The following is a 14,486-nucleotide window of genomic DNA, read 5'->3' on the forward strand; positions in this document are numbered from 1 at the left end:
ACATAATATTCATGGCTGCGATGTAATAGTCTCTTCTGCTCCTGTTGAAAATTTAACTGAACGAAACAGTTACAGGCACAAGAAAAGATCAAAACAGTGACAATGCATGTGTCAATATATCTTATTTCGCAGAATGGGCACAGGTACCAAACAGAGGTTTCAGCCACCACTTTTTAATATTCAAGGATCCTTATCCTTTCACCACCAACTACATATAATTTTGTGAGACTTAAATCTGGAGACCATTGATTATAAATAATTGAATTAGTAACATTTAGTAGTTATATTACAATTGGAAAACATCATTAAATATCTGATGCTTTCCATTTTGCAGTACAATCATAAGTTTCCAGCTTACCATGTTAATCATCTACAGTGATCCGTATTGTACAGTCCATTTCTGACCTCAAGCGCATCGTGGGAGTTACCTAGATTTCTGTGACAGATAAATATGTCAACAGAAGCTAGTGTGGCCTTCATCTTTCACATGGTACACCATTTCAGTACTCTAGGATAGTGAAAAGCCAACGCCAGCATGATAGGGCTCTGGATACCACAAATTTCACTGAAGCCCCAAATATGGAAAAACATACTGCTCAGTGTGATTGAACTGCAATTGAGATTGCTAGTTATACAGGCTGAAATTCCTGCACTGTACAGTTGAATTATATAACTGTTATTGGTCAAGTTATGAATTTTTTACTAACCCAGTTAGCAAATCAGAATAATAAATTCCTGATATTAAACCTCATCGCATCCAAATCAACATTGATATCAAGAGAAATTTCAAAATTTTACTTAGGCCCTGGACTCACCAAATAATTACCGATGCAAAAGAAAGTAAAAGCCTTGCAGTTTGCAATCTACAACACAAATATAAAACATGTCAAATGCTTGAATACAAAGACAAAGGAATACAAAGACAATAAAATGATAGCCAACATACATATCCAAAATGTAATACCTCAGAGGAAGGATAGACTAATAATCTGTATAGCCTTGCATTAAAAACTTCATTATCACAGGATGACTAAAGTTGATCCTCAATACCATCAGGTACATGTAACTTTTCAATAGCAGACTGTCACACAAATTTCACGAAGTCAGTAGTGTATTCAGTAAAGTAATTCTAATACATCATAAAATGTAGCATGATAAGATCAGAATAGCACGATGCTATGATTGCAACCTTTATTATAGCCACGTCTGCAGTTGATGGCTTCAAATCCAAAGCAAGACCAAAATAATACATTGCTTGTTCAGGCACATTTAACCGTTTGTATGTTTTACCAATCAATGAATACACACTGCTTTCCCGGGGTGCAATCTCCTTCAAGAACTCCAGCTCGTTAAGGGCATCTTTGTATCTTTCTTCGCTTACCAACACATTTGCTTTCTGGTAGGTGGGTAGAGGATTCTTTGGATCAGCAGATATTGCTTTCTCTAGTATCTGGAGTGCTTCCTCATGTCTCTGTCAAGACAAACAGATAAGAGGCATCTAGTAGTGACGATCTATGTTAAATTATGATGACAAAATGCCTTCTCAAAAAGATAGAACATATGATTAAAAATGCACAACAGAAGATGCACCAGGAAATGTGATGCACCCTAACACATTTTTCCAATTCATTTCCTTTACAGAAACTTAAAGATGACTGGTGCAAATATGCATCTCAGACATGACACTTACCAAACACCAGTAACATTCCTTGAATATGTAAATAGTGACTATATTACCAACAATACAGAACAAAATGCACCTTTCGCTTTTTGGCTAAATCAATAAAGTATGATCAATACTATTTTAATACAAAATTCTTTTATAGACCCTATATGGTCCTCATTTTACAAGATTAAACTAGGATGGAAAGACAAGCGGAAAAGAGAAACCAATACTGATGTCAACCTTTAGCGTATGCAGAGACATTCCAAGGTAGCACATAAGAACAGAGGATTGGGGATTTATAAGATGAGCTCTTCGAAAATGATGCTCTGCAAAATTGTGCTTTTCCTGCCGAAGATATATCATTCCCAGGCCGTACCTGTCAGAGAGCAAATGGCTATTCATAATCTGTGATTTATGTTCCTATAGGGACAGTATAAAGATTTTTATAAACACACATTAAATGGTGACTCCACATCATTCAAATTGACATGAAAACAATATGGACTGTCAAATTACCACGCATTATAATGCCGAGGGTCGATTCGCAATGCACTTCGATAAGAGTTGATACCATTTTCAAACTCTTCCATAGCAACATACCTGCCAAATAAGAAAGCGACCAATAAATATTATTCTGCATTTGATAAACACTTATAAAACATTCATATAAATAGGTAATCTGTTCCACACATACTCGTGGCCACAAAGAGTATGAGCATAAGTAAAACGAGAATCAATCTGGATGGCACGTTGAAATGTTTTCAAGGCAGTCTCGTGATCTTTTTGTAAACTATAGCAATTGCCTAAGGCACACCTGCAACATATTATTCACATCAGCAGCTAACTATGTAATTGTAAAATACTTTTTAAATGGAAATCTACAATTTCATAACATAAACAAAAGCCACTCTTTTTCCACAACCACTTAATATGTATGACTATTCTAACATTAAAAGTGAAGTCAAAATAAACTCAGTTCATAGATTAAAAAACAATTATCTGAATGAAAATAATAAAGCATACCAAGCCTGAGGAGATAAACGATCGATTGCATTTAATTCCTGTGCTAGGTAACTCAATTTCATTTCCTCCTTCGTGTGCTGCAAATACAAACAGATTACTACACTTGACAAAAAGGAAATGTAAGACACATTTACAAATGATTTTCCACAATACAGCTATGACCGGAAAGGATAACATAATTATGAATAATGTAGAAAGTTTTGGATAATGAAGATCTAAAAAAAAATTAAATGATAACTGACATCTGTACAAAAGAAATAAAGCATTCTCAAGACTTCACTCTTCTGAATAATGAACAGCTACTTTAATTCTATCTACATCAAAAATGAACACACCTCAGTTCCTAACAATTTAGTTAGAAGGTACAAAAACCATTATTTTGCATGTACCAGCATTCTTACTAGTAACAATATTGCACCAGATTTGTTTTCTTAAAATTAATATTGTCAGTTTGGATTCAGAGGGATACCCTTGTTTAGAATATTATTTCCCAAAAGAACAGAACTTCTTGCCCGCCTCATGAATTATGTCACCAATCCCTCCCTAGGTGATCCCAGCCCTGCCCACAACACAGTGACACGAAGCTGCTCGGGCAAAACATGGTGACCCTAGGCTGAATTTCACCTCCAAACATGTCAATATTAAGAAAATAGATAGTTTCTATTATCTTTGTTTAGTATCTAATGGTTATCTATTGTAATCTTTTGTAAATATTAAAATATTTCTAATATTTAGTGTTCTATTTCTAGAATAGGATGTTTCTATTCTTTATGATTGTTTCTTAAGGAAACATCGGTTCAGTCTCTTGTATAAATTGATCTCTTGATCACTGATGATAACAAGAAAATATTTTCCAATTGCTTCGTAATATGGTATCAAAGCCATTACTCTAAATTTATTCAAAAATAAATATAATTTCTTGGTTGAAATTATGTCTTTTATTTTCTAAATTATTTACATGCATATTTGCTTCCAACTCTCTCTATAATCCAACTAGGGTCTCTATTATTGAGAGATCTGAATCCGCCAACTTTTGGTTCGATTCTACAACCCATTTATATCCAGCTCCGTCTATTTTTACTGCACATTTCTGCCATTTTTTGTGGGTTTTTTGCAGCATAGCCGTGTTTGTTCAAAACCCTATTTTTTTGTATCGGATCAAAAAAAAATTACAAATTCTGTGGGTTTTTAGGGATCTCAACTGGGTTGTGTGTTTTTTCTGGGTGCCTCAATTTTTGCGCCTCTACTTTTCAGCCAGCCAATCTAAAAACTAACAACATATTCTTACTAGGTTTTTCGAAAACTCTCTTCTAGGTCACCTTCAAATTTTTTGGGTCTTTTGTTTTTTTGCCTCGAAGAACATGCCTTCACAGATTTTCACATTTTTCACTGGAAAACATGTTATTGCATCTCTAACTAATATTTTGCTCGAGGGAAATCAGAAGTTCAACAATTGTAATTATGGCACGTCAAAACAGCGGATGCTAAACATCTTCGAATATCGCGACAGCAATAAGGTGGTTCTAGTTCACAGCAGTCTTATTAGCAGAGGTCCTCTACTTCAACTTCAAAAGGCTCCGAGAAGAAGAACATTCAATGCAACTATTGCCACAAGTTTGAGCACATGAAGGTTGAATGTCAAAAGTGCTTAGCTACCCTATCTAAGCAATTTGGTTCACAGCCCACAGCGAATAGTTAAGTAAGGGTATTACCATAATAAATAGTTTCTATTATCTCTATTTGGTATCTAACGGTTATCTATTGTAATCTTTTGTAAATATTAGAATGCTTCTAATATTTAGTTTTATGTTTCTAGAATAGAATGTTTCTATTCTTTACAATTGTTTCTCAAAGAAACATCGTTCAATCTCTTGTATAAATTGATCTCTTGATCACTATTAATAACAAGCAAATATTTTCCAATTACTTCGTAATAATCAATACTGCTTCTTTGGTTGCTTTTTTAAAAAGTACAGACATTTTTTTACTCCACAATTACTACTTGTCCCCACCCATAACCCTAAACTGTAATATTCAAACATCCAAAAGGAAAAAAAAAAAAAAAAAACTTATTTTTCATATTGCAAATGAAAAATAAAAATATTTTCCTCCGACATTGAGCTTATTTTCTTGCTTGCCATTACCCAAGCTATCCCCTTGGGAAATATGTTGAAATGGTACAACTTCCCAAAGGTTGACGTCATATTTGAATTAGTGGTCATTGTAAAGTTCGATATTCGAGCTCATATGATCAAGCCAAAAGCCAAGTGCAAGATCCCTAGACTCAGCATCTGATTTTGCCTAAGTGAAGACAATAAAGGCAAGACATGAAAAGAAAACCAAGCATCAAACTGTAAATCAAGAAGGTATCTCCAAGAATAACAACCGCCGCCTTCTTATTTTTAACCTACAAAGATCAAGGGACTATCGGAAACGGCATTTTAGAATGAGTCTAGAGAGGTCACCCATTAAGATGTACCAAAAATTGTCTAAGCAAATGGACTAGCATTCAATGTTGTTCACTCACCATTTGGCAAAAACTGTTGAAATCAACTAATGGGACTCCAAGCCAATACAACAGCCCATGTTTTTGAGATGATGTGTATAATGAAATAATATTTGGTAGTTTGATATTAATAAAGGTGATAAAGGCTCCTTAAATAGAGAATACAAGAAATCTTTCCATAATAGGAAATGGTCAAGAATAGACACACAAAAGACAAATAGAAAACTTTCTAAAACTAACTAAAGAGTCAAAGATAAAACACAAAAAAATAAGTTTCTTAATACAAACTAAGATGCCCATTAAATCAATATTACAATATTATTTCAATACCCTCCCTTATTGGTCATCCTTCTAACAAGCCCATAGAAGACTCAACATAATTTGTTGGTCATCTGGCCACGAATACATAGGATGTTGCCTCCTCAAAATGCTTTGAGCCTATTATTAATACCTTCATGGTTGTGATATTGCTATCAAGATTCAATAGCGTAGTTTTTCAGTCAAACACATTGACCCATGTTTCAAGAGTGGTGGTTCAGCACGTAGCACTTGTTACATCTAGGTGATGCTCACAGAGGCAAAGCACCAGAACTTTCCAAGAGGTCACCCATCCCAGTACTACTCTAGCTCAAGTGCACTTTGTTGATGTCAATTTTATACCACTACATAACATATAGCAATTAAATACTTAATATGGAATACCAAACACTCAACCCTCTCTTGAAAAGTAAATACTCATGAACATGAGAACAGTCCAAGGTTCCTTACACTTGTGGATACTAACTTAGTTATTGTGATTGCTTGGTTAATCACGTAGGCGGGCTTACGTTGTTCTTTCAAGGATGTCGAACTTTTGTTGTGATGGTGATGAAATCTAGCTTTGCAACGTCTATTGACTTGACTTTCTTGATTTTCTTTTCCAATTTATCTCACTTCCAACTTTGCTCTTCAAAAAACTCCAACTGCTAAACTACTTGTTGCTTTACTTCTACTCCTATGAATAGAAAGATTAGCAAATGGACGAGAATAAAATCTGATGAAAGCTTATCAACGGCGCTAACTCCATAGATGCAATGATTCAAAGGAAAAAGACTAGATTACCATGCAAGGCTTTCTAACAAGCCACTACAATGCTAGTGGCCTAGTTTATGGATCCTTATCAAACATCCACTAATATCACCATACAACTATCCATCTATTCTTACTCTTGCTTAACAACTTTCTTGAAATAAAATCTACTTTGACAACTTCAATGGAATTTAACCTTAACTATTGGAAGTAGAAACCATGCAGTAACACCAAGTGTTCTTAATCACCATGCAAGACACAACAATGATAAGAGAAGCAATTTTGGTATTATCTAAGCAAATGGCCTTATATAGGGGCCAAAAATACAACCAACGGTAGAGATTAAGAGGCAAAATTAACAATCTAGATCAAATCCCAGAAACCCTAACTAGGGTTGCCACCCCATAAGCCAATGAGAAGACACCACCTCATCAACGGACCAATAAAAAAAGGAAAACTGGCAACCAATAAGACGACACCAAAATGGTAGCCAATCAGAATCAGACACCTATCCTACCCAACAAGAAAGGAGAAAATTTGCCACTTGGGCTTACATCAAATGATCCTCTAAAATATAATTTTGCCCTTTTCATTCATCTTCTTAGCCAAGGCAATGAACTTGGCTAGCCCGTCGTTGATTTCCTTCGTGGGAGGGCAAGGCTTGTGCTTCATCTTTAGCTCAACTGAATTCATCATATCGCTCGCAGCTTGCAATGTCTTCTCATGATCCTTCTCATATTCTTTCGCATATCCGATAAAGGCACTGAGGGAGGCAAGGTTGCTCAAATGCTTCTTCCTAATGGCAACCTTCCCCAACTCATCCAATCTCGATCCACGATCTGTATCTTTGATATCTTCAAAATTAGTTGCAACCCAACATCGCTCATCATGGTTGAAATGGAAGTGTCAACACTTGGGCTATGTTGTGCAATCTCATTCCGTATCTCTTCAAGTATCCTCAATCTGATAGTCAAGGCAACATACAAGGACTCCATCGTACTCATTCCTCCTTCATCCACGAACTTGGCTCTCTCCAAATATTTCTCTGGTAGCCCAATAACTATCCGTAGCCTAGGAATGGCTAAGTCCTTGACTGGAAGGAAATCCTTCCATTCCCCTTCAAATGTTCTAAATTTGTCTATAATAGCCACCAATGACCTGAATGTTGGGATAAAGTAAGGCAAGAAATTTCGCCCATCTTGAATTATATCAATGATCCAATCTTTGATTCGTACAACTAAGCTGATATCTCTTCTATGTTGCTCCCAATGTCTTGTGGAAGGGCTGGCAATCTCTCCAATACATTTTTTCAGCCTCCAACTTTACAATCCTCTCGTGTACCTTCCTCAACTTTTCTCTAATTGAAACCATGCCTTGCTAGATCTCCTCACACTCCAAGTCATCCGTGATTCTTCCCAAGTTATGCTCTACTATCTCATACTCTTGGGATACAATCTCATCCACTGCCTTGCTAACCTTTGGTATAGCAATCTGAACTTTTCGACGACCCTCATCATCACTCCTGATTACCCTTGCCACCGTTTTTGCAGTTTGTTTCAATTTCTCACTATCTTCTATTAAATATTTAACAATGATATTCATACTGGTCTAAGAAGTGCAGACCGCACCTTAATCTTCTCCCCCTATACCATACGAAGGCATTATATATACTACACTTGACAAATAAATAGGGTGGCGATCCTTGGCAGTAAACATGTTATGTACTAACCATAACTAATTGTTATGTTAGGTAACATTCTTGTTATCTCCTTCATAATGTTATCTCCTTCATAGGCGCCAATTTATACAAGTAACGTATTGGCCGACCTAGAGAGGGTCATGTCCCTTTAAGGGTCTTGCACTTTGGTCTTGGTATAAGGGGTGGGTGTTATTGTAGTCTGACACAAAAACATTGAAGTTTGATCCTTAGAACATACTGCCCTATACGAAGTACTGCAGAGATAAAGAAGTTTTCAAACTAACATTAAATATTCTGAAATAACATTCTAAATTCAAAAGAAAGAAGATCAAAACATCAACAAATTGAAATAAAAGATATTATCTCAGATCTGAACCTATAAATTTGCAGAAATCTTACATGGTATTAGAGCTCTAGTAGTTGAACCTAGGCTCTGCAAATTAATTAATCAAACTTAATATATATATCTAGCATCATTCTCCTATCTTCAATGGCAAACACAATCAGACCCGAGGACAGGTTTGATGGAAAAGAACACATTGATGCTTGGAAATTCAGAATCATGATGATTCTTGAAGAAAATGATGTAACACAATTCGTTGATGTGGCATCCAAACAACCTAATGTTGAACCTCATAAAACTATCTGGAGTAAAAGAAATAGAAAAGTCATTCAAATCATATTAGATGGAGTGAAAAATGATATTGTACCTATGCTAACGAAACATCAGATAGCATTTGATATGATGAATGCATTACTAAATGCATATGAGGTCAACGATCCAACTAGAGTTCTCGCATTGAAAAGGCAACTAAATCACATACAACTAAACAAAGGAGAAACGATGAATTCTTACTTCCTAAGGGTTGCCAGTCTACGAGATGAACTTGCAAGTATAGGAACCATCATTAGTGACACGGAACTAACACTGATGGCTATAGATGGATTACTAGATTCATGCGTAACATTCACACAAAGAGTAAGTGCCACAGACAAACTTCTTGACTTCAATAGACTTAAAAGGAGATTGCCTTCAAGAAGAATGCAAAGAACTTAAGGAGGAAAATTGAAAATAGAAGATGAAAAACTTCATGTTCTTAATACAAATTCCTATAAAGGAAAGAAGAAGCATTTCAACAAGAGAAGGGGTAATCAAAAGAATGACAGACCTAAGAAAGATCTATCCAAAATAAAATGCTTCTGATGCGAAAAGTTTAAACACTACAAATCTGATTGCTTGGAGAATTCTAAACAGCAAGCGAATTGTACAAACATTATTAAGAAAGAAGATAACTATGATCCTAAGAATCGTGTATTGTATTCAGTACTATCAAATGAAGTCTCAAGTAAAGCATGGGTGATTGATAGTGGATCATCTCGACATAGTACAACATACAAAGAAGCACTAGACTTTATATCAGAAAAGGTTAATGGTGAAGTCACCATTAGTGATAATTCAGCACATTCTATCAAAGGAATTGGAAATTGCACCTTGAAACTAAAGTCGGGTAGTTCTCTTATTCTTGAGGGAGTACTCTATGTACCAAGAATAAAAAAGAATCTAATCTCGATTACAGCAATTGAAGATAATGGACATAATGTTGCATTCATGGACAGTAAAGTCATAACTTGGGCTAAGAACTCCTCAATTAAGAAAGCAAAATTGATTGGTCAAAGAATAGGGTATTTGTATGAATTAAACTCAAAACCCAGTTGACCTATTCAAGCCTTAATTCCTGAAACTACGGATATAAATGAAATATGGCATAGAAGGTTAAGATATCTAAATTTCAAAAATTTATTGACTATGGAGAAGATGGTTACTGGTTTACCTAAATTGAATGAAGATCACTCAAGCATATGCAAAGATTGCGCTCTGGGTAAGAACACCAAAAGTTCATTTCATAATAGCACTAGAAAAATTAACAATGTTTGGAATTAATCCACTCAGATTTATGTGGACCTATGTTTGTTCTTTCTCTTGGAAGATTCTGGTATTATATATTTTTTATAGATGACTTCTCTAGAAAATCTTGGATTTACTTCTTAAAATGCAAAGAATCAGAAGAAATACTAAAGAAATTTAAAGAATTTAGAAACTTAACTGAAAACTTATCAGTACATAAAATTAAAACTCTTAGCATTGATAATGGAGGGGAATACACCTCATATTTGTTTAAAAGGTTTTGCAAAAAAAAGGAATTAAGAGGGAGTATACCATTCCTTATAACCCACAACAAAACAGGGTAGTAGAACAGAAGAATAGAACAATTATAGAAGCTACTCGAGCTAATGATATTTGATCAAAATCTAGAATATTATCTTTGGGCAGAAGCCTCTTATACTGTTGTCTATATTCAAAACAGAAGCCCTCACTCCTACTTAGAGATAAAACTCCTGAAGAAGTCTTTGCTAAGGTTAAACCCAAAATAAGTCATCTTAGGATTTTTTGGTCTCATGTATATATCCATGTTCCAAAAGAAAAGAGAACTAAGTTAGAACCCTCTGGGAGGAAAGGTATTTTTGTAGGGTATAGTGAAACCTCTAAAGCATATAGGATTTTCATACATGGACAGAAAAAATATTGAACTTAGTAGGGATGTAAGTTTTGAAGAAGATTTAGCATTCAAAAGAGCCTTAAGTTCTGAAGAACCCTCTCCTTTACCTAGTTCTGAAAGAAATACTGAAACTGAGTCTAAGAGGGAGAACATTAAAGAAATTGAAGACGAAATTCCAAACCTTAATCTTGAAGAAACTCAAAATTCAAAGAAAGACCACTTTGGGCCATTAAAACAGTAGAGGCATCACAAGACTTTGTTGCATCTTCTGAAATAGTCAAAGAAAGCAAAAGACCCAAAAGATTTTCTAGTCATACAGCAAACATGAATGATTTCTCTAAATCAGAACCAACCAATATTTCAGATGCTATTAAACATACAGCTTGGAAAGAAGTTATGACAAAAGAATACCAATCTATTATGAAGAATGATGTTTGGAAAATTGTTCCAAGACCTAAAGGAAAATCTGTTGTTTCTTCCAAGTGGATATTTAAAATAAAGCATGCTACTAACGGTAGTATTGAAAAATATAAAGCCAGATTTGTAGCCAGGGGATTCTCTCAGAAAGAAGGAATTGATTATGAAGAAACATTTGCTTCTATTGCCAGATACACCTTTGCAAGAGCAGTCCTAGCTATCGCAGCATCGAAAGGATGGAAAGTACATTAAATGGATGTAAAAACAGCATTCCTGAATGGAAAGATTACAGAAGTATATTTGGAGCAACCTAAAGGATTTGAAATTCATGATCCTAACGTTTTTGTTTGCAAGCTCAAGAAAGCTCTCTATGGGCTTAAACAAGCTACAAGGGCTTGGTATGAAAGAATTGGTAAGTACCTCACCGGCTTAGGTTTCTCTAAAAATGAAACCGATCCAAATCTATATTATAAAAGGGATAAAGATGATATGGTAATTCTAATACTATATATTGATGATTTACTAATGACATGAGATGATCATCTCAGAGATCAATACAAGAAAGATCTAATTAGAGAATTCGAGATGAAAGACTTGGGACTCCTTCATTACTTCTTAGGATTGGAAGTATACATTAGATATTTTGAAGAGATTTGGAATGTGCAATTGCAAGTCTATGTCTTCAGTAAGAGCAGTCCTAGTTATCGCAACATCGAAAAGGATGAAAAGTACATTAAATAGATGTAAAAACAGCATTCCTTAATGGAAATATTACAGAAGTATAGTTGGAGCAACCTAAAGAATTTGAAACTCATGATCCTAACATTTTTGTTTGCAAGCTCAAGAAAGCTCTCTATGGGCTTAAACAAGCTACAAGGGCTTGGTATGAAAGAATTGATAAGTACCTCACCGGCTTAGGTTTCTCTAAAAATGAAGCCGATCCAAATCTACATTATAAAAGGGATAAAGATAATATGGTAATTCTAATACTATATATTGATGATTTACTAATGACATGAGATGATCATCTCAGAGATCAATGCAAGAAAGATCTAATTAGAGAATTCGAGATGAAAGACTTGGGACTCCTTCATTACTTCCTAGGATTGGAAGTACAGCAGAATTCTGACAGCAACATACTTAATCAAGGGAAGTATACATTAGATATTTTGAAGAGATTTGGAATGTGCAATTACAAGTGTATGTCTTTTTGAAGAGATTTGGAATGTGCAATTACAAGTGTATGTCTTCTCCAATGGAGACCAATCTACATAAACTAAAAGAAGCAACAGCAGAATCACCTTCCGTAGATTCTACTCTCTACAGACAGGTGATTGGGTCCCTGATGTACTTGGTAAATATAAGACCTAATACTTGCTATGTTGTTAATGTCTTAAGTCAGTTTATGTGTGAGCCAAAGGAGATTCACCTAGTTGCAGTCAAACACATTATGAGATACTTACAAGGCACTCTTAATCTTGGGCTCAAATATGAGAACGTTGACTTAGATTTACATGGATTCACTGACTCAAATTGGGGTGGAAGTGTTAAAGACAGAAAAAGTACTTCAGGATGTTGTTTCAATTTAGGATCAGCTATAATATCTTAGAAATGCAAAAAATAGTCTTTAGTAGCACAAAGTTCCATAGTATCCAAATACATTGCAACAACAATGGCCTCTCGGGAAGCAGTTTGGGTTAGAAACTTACTTGTGGGATTATTTGAGCTAGCCATGAATCCTAGGATTATTCATTGTGATAATCAGAGTTCCACAAGCTTTCGATGAATCTAATTTTTCATGACAGGTCCAAGCATATCGAAATTCCTTACCATTATGTAAGAGATATGGTAGACACGAATACTATAAAATTAGAATACATTTGCACTGTAAATCAGACAGCAGATATTCTCACCAAACCTCTCTCCAGAGTGAAGATAGATCACTTCAGAGAAATACTTGGTATGGTTGAATTGTAATTTATTTCTATTCTTTAAATTATTAATAAAATAATTTTATTGTCAGGCTATTAACTGTTATGGGCTCCACCATTTGTATTCATTATTTGAGAGCTGACGATCTCTGAGGTAATGAATACTTGTATAAAAGACATTATGAGAGATGATGATTTCTATTGTTAGATCTAGGTGAGTTCAAGATCATTTACGACATAAGCATTTTCATGCCTATGAATCACAACTTGGATAAAGGAAGAATTTATTCTTCAGTCTTTATCCTATGTTCTGGTAGATCTTAACTCAAGATCAAGTTGTGATATAAAATTGCCAGTTCCTATGAGTCACAACCTGAATAAATGAAGAATTTAATCGTACTTCGGAATTTATCATGTGTGTATTGCATTACATGCAATACTGATATCACTAGTATAAGTGATAAGTCATATCACAAGATGGTTATGACTTAGTATCATGCGTTCCATGATACCGTTTGCTCAGAAGATTCAGATAGATATAGAGTATCTGTCTATGCTTATTCATCGTAATTAATGATGCTAGATATGTTATCTCTCAATATGATTATCAAGTTAAGAGGGAGTGTTAAATATTTAACATTGATATTCATACTGGTCTAAGAAGTGCGGACTGCACCTCAATCTTCTCCCCCTATACCATACGAAGGCATTATATATACTACACTTGACAAATAAATAGGGTGGCGATCCTTGGGAGTAAACATGTTATGTACTAACCATAACTAATTGTTATGTTAGTTAACATTCTTTTTATCACCTTCATAGGTGCTGATTTATACAAGTAATGTAGGGCAAACCTAGAGAGGGTCATGTCCCTTTAAAGGACATGCCCTTTGGTCTTGGTATAAGGAGTGGGTGTTATTGTAGTCTAAGGACACACAAAAACATTGATGTTTGCTCCTTAGAACATATTACCCTATATGAAGTACTGCAGAGATAAACAAGTTTTCAAACTAACATTAAATATTCTAAAATAACATTCTAAATTCAAAAGAAAGAAGATCAGAACATCAACAAATAAAAGATACTATCTCAGATCTGAACCTATAAATTTGTAGAAATCTTACATCTTCATTTTTCACTAACCCTTGAATATCTTCAATTGTTCGAACAATCACCACCTCACCTCTTGGCGTAAGCATTTGCCTTAACCATAGTGGTGCAGTGCTTTGACCACTTGTCCGCTGATGTTAGCCAACACTCTCTTCCCTTCATCAAAAATGGTGGACTTGGTCACAACATCAAACCAGGATGCACACTCCATTACCAATTCTGGACAAGGCAAGGTAGGAGGGAAAGCCACTGCATGTACAATTCCGCTCTTGTAGATCTTCTTCATCATGGCAAATTATCCTTCCTTCAATCTATACTTCAATTGTACCATGTTCACCGTGCCGATATTGTGTCACTTATTCGCCTCATTTTCGAGAAGGAGGTCTTAAGTATCATGTCTTTTTTGTCTTTTTTGATATTCGTTCCCTTTAGGTTCTTGCTTGTACTAACATCCACCATCCTAAACACTTATTTCTACCTCTTCGCTCTAAATGATATGCATTGC

At 35.0% G+C, this 14,486-nt stretch overlaps 1 protein-coding gene across 4 annotated transcripts in view; it reads right to left on the reverse strand.

Annotated features, from left to right (window-relative positions):
* Positions 1 to 218: 218 nt before the first annotated feature.
* HBT (CDC27 family protein) overlaps positions 219 to 14,486 on the reverse strand; it is a 75,752-nt gene continuing 61,484 nt past the window's right edge. For 2 of the 4 annotated variants that reach the window (XM_089789268.1, XM_089789266.1), the window contains 8 exons: positions 2,690 to 2,766; positions 2,361 to 2,480; positions 2,183 to 2,266; positions 1,907 to 2,042; positions 1,190 to 1,471; positions 965 to 1,081; positions 816 to 863; positions 219 to 647 (listed from right to left, as the gene is read on the reverse strand). In XM_089789268.1, coding sequence (XP_089645394.1) covers positions 1,031 to 1,081; positions 1,190 to 1,471; positions 1,907 to 2,042; positions 2,183 to 2,266; positions 2,361 to 2,480; positions 2,690 to 2,766 — 750 coding nt within the window. In that variant the 3' untranslated portion in view covers positions 219 to 647; positions 816 to 863; positions 965 to 1,030. Of the gene's footprint in view, positions 653 to 815; positions 864 to 964; positions 1,082 to 1,189; positions 1,472 to 1,906; positions 2,043 to 2,182; positions 2,267 to 2,360; positions 2,481 to 2,689; positions 2,767 to 14,486 lie in introns of all 4 variants that reach the window. The other 2 variants (XM_089789265.1, XM_089789267.1) reach the window with 1 other exon arrangement.

The sequence above is a fragment of the Cupressus sempervirens genome, chromosome 6 (assembly GCF_028749045.1).
Source record: "Cupressus sempervirens isolate cs-2001-9-10 chromosome 6, ASM2874904v1, whole genome shotgun sequence".
In the NCBI taxonomy this organism is placed as follows: Eukaryota; Viridiplantae; Streptophyta; class Pinopsida; order Cupressales; family Cupressaceae; genus Cupressus; species Cupressus sempervirens.